Source organism: Aythya marila (assembly GCF_965140915.1).
Source record: "Aythya marila genome assembly, chromosome: 7".
Taxonomy (NCBI): Eukaryota; Metazoa; Chordata; class Aves; order Anseriformes; family Anatidae; genus Aythya; species Aythya marila.
In genome coordinates, this window is record NC_139048.1 from 32246272 (window position 1) to 32261751 (window position 15480).

General features: G+C 60.3%; 1 protein-coding gene across 2 annotated transcripts; it reads left to right on the forward strand.

Moving 5' to 3' along the window:
* Nucleotides 1–1044: 1044 nt before the first annotated feature.
* Nucleotides 1045–14026, forward strand: PALD1 (phosphatase domain containing paladin 1). 2 transcript variants are annotated; one of them, XM_082764163.1, is made up of 19 exons: nucleotides 1045–1181; nucleotides 4486–4680; nucleotides 4857–4959; nucleotides 5034–5213; nucleotides 5422–5586; nucleotides 5771–6007; nucleotides 6222–6370; nucleotides 6466–6562; nucleotides 6642–6746; nucleotides 8806–8901; nucleotides 9041–9175; nucleotides 9331–9447; nucleotides 9527–9706; nucleotides 10330–10527; nucleotides 10606–10746; nucleotides 10835–10906; nucleotides 11072–11212; nucleotides 12590–12745; nucleotides 13750–14026. In XM_082764163.1, the coding sequence occupies exons 2-19, from the start codon at nucleotides 4496–4498 to the stop codon at nucleotides 13882–13884; spliced, it is 2592 nt and encodes an 863-aa protein (XP_082620289.1). In that variant the 5' UTR covers nucleotides 1045–1181; nucleotides 4486–4495; the 3' UTR covers nucleotides 13885–14026. The 2 variants fall into 2 exon arrangements, with proteins under 2 accessions (XP_082620289.1, XP_082620290.1); XM_082764164.1 differs by lacking the exons at nucleotides 1045–1181; nucleotides 4486–4680 and having other exon boundaries at nucleotides 4854–4959; nucleotides 5054–5213; nucleotides 13750–14023.
* The last annotated feature ends 1454 nt before the right edge of the window (nucleotides 14027–15480 follow it).

Genomic DNA, 15480 nt, shown 5'->3' on the forward strand with positions numbered 1-15480 from the left:
TGTGCTGTGGGGTTATAGGGCCGTGTGTGTGTGCGTGTCCCCAAAGGGGTGGGGGCTGTAGCTGGGGGCTGTGAGGTGCCAGGGGGTCCCCAAGGGGATGCGAGGTGCTGGGGGTCCCCAGGGGGCTGCAATATGTCAGGGGGTCAAGGGGCTTCAAGATGTGTGAGGATCCCCAAGGGGCTGTTAGGTGCCAGGGGGTCCCCAAGGTGCTTTAAGGTGCCACGGAGTCCCAAAGGGGCTGCAATATGTGGGGGGACCCCTAAGGGACTGTAGGGTGTGTGTGGGGGTGTCCCCAAGGGACTTAAAGGTGCCAGGGGGTCCCCAAAGGTGTACAATGTGCAGGGGGGGTCCCAAGGTGCTTCAAGGTGCCAGGGGGTCCCCAAGGGGATGTGAGGTGCAGGGGGGGGCCCAGGGGGCTGCAATGTACTGGGGTGTCCCCAAGGGACTTCAAGGTGCCAGGGGGTCCCCAGGGCGCTTCAAGGTGCCGGGGGACCCCAAGGGGCTGCAATATGTAGGGGGACCCCTAAGGGACTGTAGGGTGTGTGTGGGGGGGTCCCCAAGGGGCTGCAATGTACTGGGGTGTCCCCAAGGGACTTCAAGGTCCCGGGGGGACCCCAAGGGGCTGCAAAGTACCAGGGGGTCCCCAGGGCGCTTCAAGGTCCCGGGGGGACCCCAAGGGGCTGCACCGTGTGTGGAGGGGTCCCCAAGAAGCTGCAATGTACCAGGGGGTCCCCAGGGCGCTTCAAGCTACCGGGGTGTCCCCAAGGGGCTGCAAGGTGCGGGGGGCTCCCCGAGGGGCTGCAGCGTCCCGGGGGGGTCCCCGGCCACCCCCGCTGGGTCCCTCCCGTCCCCGTGCCCCTTCCCACGGCCCCGCGGGGGGCTCTGCCCGGCGGGGGGGGGTCCCGAGGGGGGGTCCCTGCCCCGGGGCGGTTCCTGCGCGGGGCTCGGGCGGAGCGCGGCGGCCGCCGGCGGTCATTGGAAGCGCTGGGGAGGCTGAAACCCGCCCCGCCCGGCCCTCCCCGCCCGCCGACGGACAGACGGACGGGCGGCCGGCCGGGCGGACACACGGACGGGGGTGGGGGGCGGCCGTGGGGCTGCGCCTCCAGCCCGGGCCCCGCTGCCCCTATTATGGGGCCGGCCCGGAGCAGCCCCCCGAGGAGCTGAGTTGGGGTCGCAGCCAGGTACCGCACCGGGGAGGGGGTCGGGGGGGAGGCTGCGGCACACAGGGGGGCTCGCCCCGTGGGGGATGCTCGAGGGGGTGCTTGGGGGGAGGCTCGACCCCATGTAGGGGTGCTTGGGGAGACGCTGGAGCTCCTATGGGGGTGCTTGGGGGGGGTGCTCGAGCCCCTCTGGGGGCGTTTAGGGGATGCTTGAGACGCTATGGGGGCGTTTAGGGGATGCTCGACCCCATACGGGGGTGTTTGGGGGATGCTCGTTCCCCTGTGGGGGTGGTTGGGGAGATGCGCGTCCCCTAAGGGGTGTGTCTGGGGGACACACATTGTTAATTCTGCCCCATAATTTTGCCTTGCCCCATCCCTGAGCCCATCTTACCCCTTCCCCTAGGGTTTTGCAGAAAATCCCACCCGGAGCCCCCCAAACTCCTTCCCCAGGCACCCAGATGCCGTCTGGCTCTGCTGGCGGCACCGGGGTTGGGTTGGGAAGCAAGCCCACCTTCCCATCCTTTTCTTTCTTTTGCCCTTCTCGCCATCCCAAAGCCAGGACCGGCACCCCATTTCCCACCGAACAGGGCATGGTGATGGGGAGCCCCCCCCCGAGCTGTTTTTTTCCCAGCAAATTATTTCCAGACGTGCCGAGGGACATGGGCAAACGTCCCCGTGGGGTTATCGCAGCGCCGGGGGTCCCGTGGGGTGCAGAGAGAGATTTTAGGGTGCTCCGGGGGCGAGAAACGCTCTGGGCTTTCTAGGAAACTTCTGCTGGTTGAGATGTGGCGTTGGCCGGCTGTGCCAGCTCGTTAAAATTACTAACGAGGCTGGAAAGCCAGGCTGGGGAGCGAGGAGCCAGCGCAGAGGTGGCTTCCCGAAGGTGCCTGGCGTGTGTGCAGGGAAAAGTGGGAGCCCCCAGTGCCCTGCCTGGCATCTTCCCCTTGAGCCGCAGCCTGCTGGAGCCTCATTTTTGGGGTGGGAAAGGCAAAATTTCCCCAAGAGGAGAGCCCCGCGGAATCACCCCCTTGCTCCCCATCGCCAAGCACTTTTAGGGTCGATTTCAGGGCTTTTTGGGGTCGAGCGGCTTGCTCCCAGCTCCAGGGGCAAGCATGGTGCGGGGTGTTATTTCTCACCTTTCCTTTTTAGCTTTCTTTTCACTCAAATTTAGCAGCTTCCTTCCAGCACAGTGAGAGAAGCCCTGTTCCCACCGGCCCCGTCCTGCACCCCAATGGCACGGGCTGGGTTTAGGGGAAAAAACTCCAGGATGATTTCGGTGCCTCCGCCTGCACCCAGGTGGGGAGGATTATTTCCCCAGCTTGTTTTCTCCAGGCTAAAAGCCGAGTTTGCAAGCAGAAAGGGGGGCAGGCCTTGCTTCCTTCCCTTTTCCACCTTTAAAATGAATTTTCTTTAACACTTTATCTATTTTTTAAGCCACGCAGTGTGCCCCAGCACGCCGCCAGCGTGCCCTTCTCCCCGCTGCCCGAAAACAAGAAGCGCGAGCTCAGCACCGGGGCTCCCTCCCCACCGCAAAGAGGATGTGCCGTCTGTTTGTTTGCCTTTTTTCTTTTTTTTTTTTTTTCATTGAATATTTTTTTCTTTTTGGGAAAAGAGGGTGAGAGAGCACGGGCAGTGCCGGGCTCCATCACTTCCTCCCTGCCGGCTCGGCGGTGCCGCGTGCTCCCCGCTCCATCCGGCGGCCGCGGCGCTTCCTGCCGGCGCAGCAGCGGGGAGCACCACAAACTGCCCCTTTTTGGCCCAAATCCCCATCTTTTGGGGACCGTCGGGGCTGCGTCCCCCCTCTGCACAAAGCCGGGGTGGCGCTGCCTGCTGTGTTCTTCCCCCGGAGCCAGCCCTGTGTGGTGCCCTCAGCAAAGGGCATCGCCTGTCCTAATTTAGGAAGCTGCTAATCACCGGCTAGCACGGACAGGGTGTAATTTGGGGCTTTCTCCCAGGGAGAGGCCGCGTCGCGTTGGCAGGGCACGAGGGTGGAGAGGGCGGATGAGGAAAAGCAACGGTGGCACCGTCCCCCCTATAACCAGGGCAAAAAAATCCCAAATCCTCGCCTAGCCGCACAGCGCGGAATAAACCCAAATGCCCCAACCAGGGGGGGATGCGGGCGGTGATTTATTTGTCCCCGCTCGTCCCGCTGACAATGAGGTGGCCGGGCAAGTGCACGCTTCCTCCCGGCCGCGGCAGATGCATCCTGCAGCTGGGGCCCCCCCGCTATATTTAGGCTATTGTGAGCGCCGCCTTTGGGCCCCCGCCAGCTCCCCGCGGGGGGACCGACCCGGCCTCGCGGTCTGCCCGTGGATAATTTGGGGGCCGACGAGGCGGTGGAGGGCTTTCGGGGCCGGGACGGGGTGGGAAATGCCCGCCGGTGAGTGGAAACACTGCTCTTTTCCCACCACCAGTTTGCCATGTGGCTTGCAAACGGGATTTTTTTTATCGATTATTTGTTATTTAGGGGATGTAGGGTGGCTTTCTGCAGGGCGGCTAAAATCCAGCCTCCTGCAGAGCCTGCTGGACACGCTGCGAAGCATCTGCGGGCCGGGGTGCTGTCTGTCTGTGCGCCTTCCAGCACATGCTGTGCCCATCCAGCCCTCTGCAAGCCCGAGTGTTTGCTCTAAAAGCAAGAAAAGCTCCTTTTTTTTCCCCCCGCTCTTCCCAGCAGGGACAGTCGGTGCTTTGTCCCGGGGTGGCCGAGCGTGGCGGGATGCTCCTCGCTGTCCTCTGTCTTTGGGGACGAGCGGGCTCCACGCTCCTGATCCACTCCCTCCTCCGCGAGCACACGCGTGTGCGTGCATGAAGCACGCGTGTGCAAGCGTGCAGGCAGCTACACGCCCGCCCTTGTGCACGCACACGCCCCCCGTGAGCACACACACGTGCAGGGGGGAGCCTGGGAGGAAATTCGGGCCACACGAAACACACAGCAAGATTTCCTGGCTTCCCGAGCCTTTTCCACGTTGCTGGCGGGGCTCATGGCTGTCCTGCGGGGACGGGAAGCCGCCGGGTCACTCTGCAGTGCCATCTGCTGACTCATCAGATTTTGGGGACCGGATCCCGGCTCTCTCCTTCCCCCTCCGCTCCCGCAAACCGAGCCCCGATGGCAGAGGGGCCGCAGCGCCGGGAGCTGGGCTGCACCGGGGCCGGACCCTGCCCGGCGGAGGACGAGGGGGGAGAAAGCCCGTAAGGAGCGCGGGAAGGAAACCGGAGAGCACGGGAAGGGCTGGGTTCGTGTTTCTTCGGAAATGGGCCTCTCCTCGCCGCGCCGGGCGGCCGAAAAAATCCCTCTCACCTCCCCCCTGCTTGTTTTCCCCTGCAGCCGCCTGCGGATGATGGGTACGACCGCCAGCGCGGCGCAGCAGAGCGGCCCGGCCTCCGCCTTCGAGAGTGTGCACGGCATCGGGACCATGGAGGACCAGCGCTCGCTGAGCATCCACTCCTTCCAGACCCTCGGGCTGCACAACAGCAAGGCCAAGTCCATCATCACCAACAAAGTGGCGCCCGTGGTCATCACGTGAGTCGGGGCGGCCGCGTGCGAGACCTTCGGGCATCGCCCTCCGTCTGTTTGGTTTGGTGTCCCCGTTGTGTTGGTGGCCCTATTGCATGCTCCCATCCCACTCCAGCAAAAAAAAATCACCTTTTTTTAATAATTTTTATTTTTTTTGTGACTATACCATATATTTTCCCCAGGTATAACTGCCGGGAGGAGTTCCAGATCCACGACGAGCTGCTGAAGGCCAACTACACGGTGGGGCGCATCTCCGAGGCCGCGCCGGAGCACTACCTGGTGCAGGTGGGCATCGCCGCGCCTGGCCCCCGCCCGCCGCCCGCGCTCGGAGCCGGCTCCATCTCTTTCTTACCCCGCAGGGGAAATATTTCATGGTCAGGGACGTGCACGGCAAGCTGGACGTCCTGAACACCACCGGCAGCTGCGGCGCCCCGAATTTTCGGCAAGCCAAGGGTGGCTACGCGGTGTTCGGCATGGGGCAGCCCAGCCTCAACGGCTTCAGGCTGCTTCTGCAGAAGCTGCAGAGGGAAGGCCACAAGGTTGGTGTGGCTCAAAATCGGGGAGTTTCTGCTTTTATGTGTGGGACAGGAGCAGTGGGGTCATGGAGGAGCAATGGGAGATCTTTGGGGAGAGCGGCCTACATGCTCCAGAGCTGCTGGCCATGGAGGAGGGAAGGTTTTTGGGAAGCCTTGTCCTAATACGAGCAGTGCCATCCCCGACACGCCTCATCCGTGGCTGTCTTTCCAGGAGTGCGTCTTCTTCTGCGTCCGCGAGGAGCCCGTGCTCTTCCTGCGGGTGGAGGGCGACTTCGTGGCCTACACGCCGCGGGGCAAGGACAGCCTCCATGAGAACCTCCATGGTCTGCACCGGGGGCCTCGCGTGGAGGACCTGGAGCTCACCATCCGCAAAGAGGTGATGGCAATGGGGCCGTGGCAAGGGCCACCACGCTCTGACGCTCATCTCCACCTAGTTTGGTGCCCAACAGTGCAAAGACTTGAGGAACCGAGATGGAGATGGCCCGTTTTGGGCGTCCCACAGGGGGGTTGGAGGTGGTCGGCCACCCATGGGTGCTGACGGTGATCCCCGTCTCCTCCAGATCCACGACTTCGCGCAGCTGAGCGAGGGGGTCTACTACGTCTACGACGACATCGAGCGGCTGCGGGACGAGCCGCGGGCCGTGCGGGTGCAGGGCGAGGAGGACGTGCAGGTGACGGAGGAGGTGTACCGCCGGCCCGTCTTCCTCCTGCCCACCTACCGCTACCACCGCCTGCCCCTGCCCGCCGACGGCGCCCCGCTGGAGGAGCACTTCGATGCCTTCATCCGCTTCCTCAGGGTGAGGCGGGGGAAAGCGCCGGCTCCGCGGGGGTTTGGGGCGCTGGGGTTTGCTTTCTGCAGCTCTTTGGGGATGGGGGGAAAGGAGCCGCCCCCGGCACAGGCTGGGTGCTGGGGGTGCTCTTGGTAGCTCCGTGCTCGTTGTGCTGGTCGTTACACCACCGCTGTGGTCCCCGTGGGCCCGCACCATCCCTCTCCACCTCCTTTCCTCCTAGGAGAGCCCCGGCCTCCTGCTGCGGGACCCCAGCAGACCGCCCCCGGCGCTGCTCTTCAGCTGCCAGACCGGCGTGGGCAGGACCAACCTGGCCATGGCCATGGCCACCCTCGTCCTCCTCCACCACCGGGGAGCCACGCAGAAGCCCGAGTAAGCAGGGACCGTCCCTGGGGCCATGGGATACCCCGGTGGGCATGGGTTTGATGCCCCCTTTCTTTAATTTTCCCTCCTGTCCCTGTGGGCAGCCCACAGCCACCGGCTAAAACGTCGCCGAGGGCCAGGTTTCGGGTGATCCAGAGCTTCATCGAGGTGGTTCCCAAAGGGCAGCAGATGGTGGAGGAGGTAAGCGGGGAGCTGCACGGCCCCCGGAGAGCTCGGGGTGGGCAAGGAGGGCTCCGTTGACCGACTCTCCCCATGCAAGGTGGACAGCGCGATCGCCTCCTGCTCGGAGATGCACGACATGAAGGAAGCCGTCCACGAGGCCAAGAAGAAGCTGGAAGGGATTGGGGAAGACCGCCAGACCCAGGTACCACTGCCCGCACGGCTTTGGGGGGGCGAGGAGCAACATCTTCCCGCTCAACACTGCGCCACGCTGAGCCCCAGGGTGTCAGCTGGGGGCCCTCGTTAGCGAGCCGTTAATTAGAGGATGGCTCGGCCTCTTGGCAGCAGTAATTTACAGAAATGTTTCTGTGAGCGGATGGGAAGAATGTAAATTGTGGAAATCTGAGACTTCCTGCGCCCTGGAAGCGTCCCAGGGACATGTGAACCTGGAAGGTTAGGGCGCGGTGCGTTTGGGGTTTTTTGTTTTTGGTTGAGGGCTGTGAAATTGGGGAAATCTGCTCTTCCTGGGCATTGCCACTGCCTCTGGTAGACGCCCGTGGGCCAAAAAAATTTATAAAATATTATTTTATCATCTCCGAAACTGCGGAACTGGCAGGTTGAGGTCCAGCAATTCTCCTGCCTCTCCCAGCCAGCTCTCGGCCGGCAGAGGCAGCGCAGACCCCAGGTGCACCCGGCTCATCCTTTAACTTCCCTTCCAGCCTTTTTGGAGGCGAATTTTTCCATCTGAGTGATGAATGAGCTGTTAGAGCCGGAAGCCCCAAATTTCCCCCTCTCGGTTCCTTTTTTTAGGGTGGATTTGGGTCCGTTTGGTGCCGCTCCAGGCGATGGCACAAAGCTGTGTTCACTTGGCCACGGGGCCAGGTGTGGGTGCAGCCATGGAGGCACCCATGGGTGCCCAGGCTGGGTGCCTTAGGGGTGAAAGGTGCCCCGGATGACCCTCTCCTCACACCGGGGAGGGCTGCTCCTTGTCTTCCTCGATGGCAGAAAACAAATGGCCGGGGATTGCCGTAAATTAGCCGAGAGGAGTGTTTATTTGAAGTCTGCACATAGTGAGAGCACGTTTAAACAATGGCCAGGGGCCAGGAAAATGTGCCGGGGGGGACACGGGTGGGGGGAGAGGCAGAGAGGAAAGGCACGGAGGATTTATCCCACAAAGAACTGCCCCGAACTGGGTGGAAAAAGTGGAGATTTAGGTCCTGGCGCAATGCAGGTGCTGGGGTGGGATGCTCGGCCGCATCCTGGTGGTACCCTGCCCTCCCTGGTCCCACCCTGGCACAGCTTCATCCTCACGGGCTTTGTGTTGAGTTTCCAGAGCAGACGTGCTGCTCTGCCTCCTGATAGATGGCAGCAGGACGGCTTCATCTCGCAGATATCGAGTCAATAAATACTCATGAATCTATGCCACTGCCTCGGCGACTCAACCGGGTCCACCTGTGCTGAGGGGAGGATCTTGAGCAGTGCACCTCCTGAATTTCAGGGTTCCCATCGTGTCTAGGATGGGGTTTTGCTTGCAGGGAAGGAGGACTGGGTGTACGTGGCCCCCAAAGTCGAGGTCAGGTGGTTTCTGAATTGCAGAAAGTCCCCAGGTTCCCAGCTTGCATCCCCAGCAGGACACCCAGCAGCCCCTGGGGAAACCCAGCAGCCAGAGCACCTCGGCCGTAGAGGTGCCTGGGGTGGTGTGAGCACCTTGCATGGATCAGCCCCGCTCCGTTTGGGTTTTGCTCTCTGTCAGCATCTGGACATTGTCTCTCCGGGACAGGCAGGCAGCTCGTGTCCTGTTGGACCCGCTCCCGGCGCGTCCCTGGGTGAAGAGGAAGGCTTTGTTTGATCCGAAAGGCGAATTTATGGCTCTGAGCATCACTCGGTGTGGAAAAACTTGAAATGTTTCATTTTAAAACTAAACAAAACAAAAAAAAAAAAAAGCAGCAAAAATGATTCCAGATAGGGTTCTGGAGGGTTTTCACCCCTCTCCTCGTTTGGAAGCAGTTTCTTTCCAAGCAAACAACTCGGTGAAGTTAGTGTAAATATGCAAAAAGACACATAAAAAATGAAACCTTCTAAGGGATTTCAGTGGGATTTCGATCTCCTTTTCCCCCAAAGTGACTGTTTTCAAATGCCTTGGGCCAGCTTGCGTGCTGCTCTTCTGTGCCAGCTCGTGGGGCTCTCCTGCCCCGCGTGTGGGGCTCCAGGAGAAGGGGCTCCGGCTCTGTGCTGGCCGTGACACCACTCGCGCTTGCTTCCAGGGGGGCAGCACCAAAGAACACTGCCTCCAGAGGGTCCAGCAGAGCCTCGAGCGCTACTTCTACCTGGTTGCCTTCAACTACTACCTTCACGAGCAGGTAAGGGTGGCGGGGCCACCTCCGAGCTGCCGTGGCCGGGAGCGCCGGGGGGTTTTGGAAGCGCGCGGAGGCGGAGAGGTGCCGGGCAGGGGGAGCGAGCCCAGGCTGACGGCGCGCCCCCCCGGCCCCCCGCCGGCAGTACCCCCTGGGCTTTGCCCTCAGCTTCAGCAGGTGGATGTGCCGGCACCCCGAGCTGTACCGGCTGCAGGCGGACATCGGCTCCCCCGAGCTCGCCGTCCCCGGGGACCTCCTGGCCAAGGGGGCGCGGGTGCTGGTGAGTACCCGTCCCGGTGCCCGACCCCAGATTGGTTTGGCGGGGTGGGAGGAGCGGGGTCGCTCCGTGGCAGGGCAGGAGGGGAGTTTTTGGGGGTCCCCGGGTCCAGGTGCTCGGTGAGGATGGGGCGCCCAGCCCTGTTTGTCCCGCTGCAGGTGGCGGACGAGCGCTTCTGCCCGGACGTGCTGAGCACCGTCAAGGAGATGAGCGTGGCCAATTTCCGACGGGTGCCCAAGATGCCCGTCTACGGGACGGCGCAGCCCAGCTCCAAGGTGAGGAGCACACACCCCGCACAGGGCAGGGCCACCCCTCCTGGTGCCGTCCCCTCACCACGGCCACCCTTTCCCCTAGACCCTCGGGAGCGTCCTGCGGTACCTGACGGACGCGAAGAGGAAGCACTCGCGCATCCTGTGGGTCAACCTGCGGGAGGAGGTGGTGCTGGAGGGGAACGAGCAGGTCTACACGCTCAGGGAGCCGGGGAGCCTTGACAAGCTCGTCCCCATGCCCGCCTCCACGCCCGAGCAGCTGGAGGTGAGCCTGGGGTTTTGGGGTGCCTCATCCTGCCTCGGGGCAGGAGGGACGAGGGGAGGATGGACAAAGGTTGCACCAGGACGCTGGAGGATGCTCCCCAGCGCTGTTTCTGGCTGTGCTGCTGATCTCCTCCTGGCCTCTGTCGTGCCCTTCCTCTTCTTCGTGCTTCAAAACGTTACCCTCTGGCCCATTTGAGCTAAATTTGACCTCGTTTTCCATTCTTGCGAGGTTTTTGCAGATAAACAGCTGGATGTGGGACAGAGGCGTAGGTCGCGTTCCCGCTGAGGGAAAGGCATCTCCCCCTCTGCAGAGCCATCCTGAGAGATGTGCACAGGGAAACCGGGCTCTGTTAGTCCCTCAGCATTCACTGCTCCTTTTTTGGGGCTTTTTTGGGGGCAGGGAGCGGGGTTCAGCTGCCAGCAGCACCGTGGCGACATGGAGGAGTTCTGTGGGGTCCGGGAGGACTGCGGTGCCCACAGTCCCTGGGCAGAAGTGGTGGGCATGGTACATGGGTCTGTGTTGGCTGCAGGGTGGTTGAGAGGGGATTAAAAAAATAAAAATAAGAGGGAGAGGTGGACGAGGAGCGGGTCTGGTGAAGGTGAGGGCTCCTCCATCCTCTGCAGAAGCTCGAGGCCGCGCTGAAGGGCGACCTGCTGAAGTCGCAGCAGTGGCTGGAGGTCTACCTGGAGGCGGAGAAGCAGATGAAGATGTTCAAGAGCTGCCTGACCACCCAGGAGATCTTCAACCAGCACAAGAGCACCTGCCCGGGCCTGACCTACCGGCGCATCCCCATCCCCGACTTCTGTGCCCCCAGGGAGCAGGTACCGCCCGTGTCCCCTTGTCCCCTCGCCTGGGCGGGGGGCAGCACCCTCCCTAAATCCCGGCTTTGCCCTCGGCAGGACTTTGACCGGCTGCTGGAGGCGATGAAGACCACCCTGGCCGAGGACTCGCGGGCAGCCTTCGTCTTCAACTGCGCCAGCGGCCGGGGCCGGACCACCACGGCCATGGTCATCGCCGTGCTGGCGCTCTGGCACTGCGCTGTGGGTACCGGTGCCCATGGCTGGTGGGGAGCTCAGGGGGTTGTTCCTACGTGCACCTAACTCCCCGACCCTCCCTGCCCCTCCACAGGGTGTCCCCGAGGCGAGCGAGGATGAGATCGTGAGCGTGCCCGACGCCAAGTACACCAAGGGGGAGTTTGAGGTGAGTCCTGCAGTTGCTGTAGGGTCTCCCGTGCCCTGCAAGATGCGCCAGCCTGCCTCGCCTGGAGGGAATAGGGCCTCCCCTGGGGCAGGAGGTGAGCACAGGTATGGGGAGGTTGGTTTGGGGGCTGCAGGTGGAGGCCCTTTTGCTTTGTCCCCGCTGCAGGTGGTGATGAAGGTGGTCCAGCTCCTGCCCGACGGCCACCGGATGAAGAAGGAGGTGGACATGGCCCTGGACACGGTCAGCGAGACCATGACGCCCATGCACTACCACCTCCGAGAAATCATCATCTGCACCTACCGGCAGGTGAGCAGCACCTCCGGGCCCCTTTCCATTTTCGGGACCCCTCACCCAAGGTGCTGGGGTCGTGGTGGTCCAGCACCCTGCGCACCCCTCTCCGAGCCGCGTCCCGGCGCTGCAGCCGGCAGAGGGCAGGGCCGCTCCGTCCCCTTCTCCTCCCATCCCCGCTGGCTCCTCCGGCTCTGGCGGGGAGCTGCTCCCATTAATTAGCAGCATTATTTCTCGGAAGACGCCCGCCCGTTCCCGCGACCTCCCTGCCCCTCTTGCTGGTGCTTGGCAGCGAGGAGCAGCGCAGGGGTGTTCCTGGGCCGCATCCTGTTTCCCGGCCAGCTGCCTCCAGCCCGGCCTGATGGGGAAGGGAGATAAGCAGGGAGCCATCCGCTGCCCGGCTCCCCTGCCATAGGAAGAGCCTTTTATTGCCACTTTGGAGAGAACATGTGCAAATGCTTGCTTTTTTTGCCTTTTTTTTCCCCAAAAGTGAGCCCAGGATGGGCAGGCTCCGTGGGGACATCTCTGCTCTGGCTGGCAGATGCAAGCTGGAAGAAACGGGCATGCTTCCAGGCACCCCAAACCCCCTTCTGGGCTTTGCAAAATGGGTTTGGGTTGCGTCCTGCTCTTTGTTCGCTCTCGGGTGGGTGGGAGCAGCTTTCAGAGCCTTGCAGGGGATGCTCCACAGGATTAGGACGATCGGGAGGGAAGGACAATGTGTGGTGCTCGGCTCGGATTCCTCCCCAGCCCATCCCATCCCAACCCAGGAGGAAAAAATAGGTTGATGCATTCCTTCCGCTGCCGGAAGATGTGTTGTTTGGGGAGGTTTCCTCGGCAGGAGCCGGCAGCAGAGAGCCGCCTGCTTCCTCCCAGCCTGGCTGCTGCAGAGCTGTCCTGGGTTTGCTGCAGTGTTTTTTGGGATAAATGTTATGAGGATAGCAATCTGCGTGAGGTTCCTTGGTTTATTGGTCATTTCTGTGGGGCCACGTTGCTCTGATGCCGGTTGTGGTCTTTAACCCAGTTGTGTCCTCTCCATCTGCCACTTCTGGGCTTCGAGCAGGGTTAGAAACACTCACAGAAGCCACATGAGGATCCACTCTACCCAAATCTTGGCATGTACAAGTAGAGGAGATGTCTTTACCCAGGGCAGACGTGATCTCACAGTCCTGCCACGAACAGGGCTGTAAAGGTGGGGAAAAAATACAAATAAATGAAAGCTGGAGCAGTTTGCCCTGCTCCCACCTGGCGAGGGGCAGGATGCTGGGCATGGGCATAGCAATGCCTCCTCTGTTTTTGAGGGCTGTGGGGTAAAAGGGGAAGCTTTTTATGTTGCTGGAAGCCACGACCTGATGAGGGTTTAGGCTGCTGAGCTTCTTTTTGTCCCTGCGCTTCCAGGGGCGGTCGGGCAAGGACGAGCAGGAGCGGCGGCTGCTGCGGCTGAGGAGCTTGCAGTACCTGGAGCGCTACATCTACCTGATCCTCTTCAACGCCTACCTGCACCTGGAGAAGAAGGACTCCTGGCAGCGGCCCTTCAGCCTCTGGATGCGCGAGGTAGGGCTTTTATTTGGACCAGAGTTTGGTGTGATAGGAAGGTGCCCCCGTTCTCGGCCATTATTCGGCACGTGCCATCATCATGCACGTGGAACGGGTGCTGGACCCAGCCCACTGTCACCTCTCATCGCAGCCCAAAACACCAGCTCTGAGCACTCCCAGGGCTGGGAAGGCTGTGGTTGCAACACAGCATCCTAAATAAGCTGTTTATTAACCCACCTGGATTTCCTAAAACCCTATTCGGGTTTTAGGAAAACACTGCACCTTGGCAAGCTGGGAGAGCCTTGTCCCTTGCCCCATGCCACTAATTCGTGCTGGGAAATATTCCTGGTGCCAGGTCCTCCTCCTAGCGCAGGTCCAGGAGGTTGTATCCTGTATGCTTGCATAGGGATGATCTTACAAAGCACCCCATATTTAATTTTTTATCATGTTTTGATGTGCAAAACACACTGTGATGCTCCTTGTCCCTCCTCATGCTCCAGCTCCTTGACCCCAGCCTCGCTCCTCAAGGCACACCTCGGGGGAGGAGAGGGAAGACCTCAAATCCAAGAAATCCCCACCAGCCGCATTGTTCTGGAAGAATTTTTGCTCTTTTCCTTATCCTGGGCTTAAACCTGCCTCCTGTGCCCCTGTTTTCAGGGAGGAGGTGCGCCCCACCGCGCATCAAAGGAGCCTTTGGCTCCACGCGGTGCTCCAGCACAAGCTTTGCATTTTCAGTTCTTTCTCAAAAAAAAAAAAAAAAAAAAACATCAACAAGGCGACATTGTAACTTCTTTTCCGGAAGGGTGCCAAAGCTAACAAACCATAAAGCTGCTTATAAAACCATTCAGCAGCTGGAGGGAAGCTCGGGGAGGGGTCGGTGCCACGCAGGCGGTGGTCCATGCCTCTCCCCGGCTTGGGGTCGCGCACGGGGACGCCGCGGCCGCTGCTCCCCGTCCTCTTTATGGGGTTGGAGGACGGGTGGAGGGGGCAAAACCGCCTCAACCTCTCTGCTCTGCTTCCAGGTGGCGGCCGTGGCCGGTGTCTACGAGGTGCTGGACCGGCTGGGCTTCCCCGAGCTGGAGGGGCTGGAGGACGAGGAGCCACTGCGGAGGCTGCGCGGGCGCTGGCGGGCGCAGAGCGGCGGGGACGTGGTGTAGGGGGACGGAGAGGGATGCTGCCTTCAGGAAAATAGACTGTTTTCCCCTGAAAAAAAAATAATAAAAAAATAAAAAAATTAAAAAAAAAAAGATGGGGAGAGGGAGGGAGGGGATAGCCCCGAAGCTACTACCTTCAGGAGAAGAATTGAGGGGGTTCTTCACGATGCAATAAAAGTGTTGTAAATTAAACAAAAAGCTGTCGGACAGGTGCTTAATGCTGAGCATGCTGTGGGTGTGTATGGTTATACAGATACACTAATACATTTTTATATACACACACATAAGTATGGGTTCGTGTACCTCCAGACCCAAGCCCTTGTACCCTGGTATATATGGCTATGTATACCTACAGACCCAAACCTTTGCAGCCTGGGTTGGGGCTCACGGAGGCCATGGTCCTTGCACATCCAGGGATTTTTAGTTTTGGGGTGTATTTGCTTGTTCTTCCTGATTTTCAGCTGTGGATGGGGCTGGGGTGCAGCGGTGAGAAGGCAGGGGGTGAGTGGGAGCCTTGCCTCTGAGCATTAGAACGGGGGAAAATACATCTGGAATATGCTTACTGGCATAATCAGTGCTGCAAGATTTATTTTTAATTACATGATTGGGTGCAAAATGGAGTTAATGAAGAAAGCGTGCTCAGTCGGGCACCCTGTCCCTGCAGGCTGGGCTCTGGGGAGGGCAGGAGTGGGACGGGACAGGGCGATAGGGCCGGATGCGGGGTAGCAGAGCAGCAGCACACGCTCCGTCTGCCCCAGCAGCCACTTTCATCCACTGCCAGCGGCAGGAGGTGCAGACAGCAGAAATTAAAAAGCAGAGGGTGGAAAAAAAAATAATTTAAAAATAGCAAGAGTTTTTTTTTTTTTTTTTTTTTTTTTTAAAGCGTTGGCATGGCTCCTGCTGCAGTTTGAGAGCCCCACTTCCCCGAAGGTTCCCTCGACAGTGTTTTATTTCTGACTTAACCGGGTGTTTTGGTTTTCCTTTTTCTTTTTAAATGCAAAAATATTTTGTCCCAGCTGTGTGTTTTCTGTTCATTTTTTTAGCGATGGGAATGGGCTCACGGGGAATAATGGGACATGCTGGGCGGCTGCACCTTCTCCTGCCCCTTTGCCCCCCACAAAACCCTGCCTAATAACCAGTGGAGAGGCTGAGCAGGGGCTTAATTAGGCAGGTTTTTAATTGCTTCGGACCCCCGGCCCTTTAATCTGGGTAATGAAGGCTGGAGATTTGCATCACCTGCACCGGGGGGCTCAAAGGCTTCTTTCTGCTTTCCCACCTTCGTAACAAGTGATTTCAAGCAGAAATGATTGACTGGAAGGAAAAGGCCGAGGAGGGTACGAATGAGTGTGGATGTGAAAAACTGAGCGTTCCCTATGTATTTGGGGGTGGGAACATGGCTGGTGAAATAAAGCCCGAAAGATTTTGGGCAGCCAGGAAGGTGAGCTGACCCAGGGCGCTGGCGAGGAGCGCGGAAAAATGGGAAGGAAATTGTGCTGTGAGGTGTGCCCCCGCGGGATGCACGCGTGGGCCGGGGTGGGGTATGGAAACTTGGAGGAAAACGCCCCAATTCCACCCCTGGAAAAAAAAAAAAGCTACTCG

Coding starts and splice junctions, on each gene's coding strand:
- PALD1 (XM_082764163.1), top strand. CDS start 4,496: ATGATGGGTACGACCGCCAGCGCGGCGCAGCAGAGCGGCCCGGCCTCC. Junction 6,008..6,221: donor CCTTCATCCGCTTCCTCAGG/GTGAGGCGGGGG, acceptor CTTTCCTCCTAG/GAGAGCCCCGGCCTCCTGCT. Junction 6,747..8,805: donor GGGAAGACCGCCAGACCCAG/GTACCACTGCCC, acceptor GCTTGCTTCCAG/GGGGGCAGCACCAAAGAACA.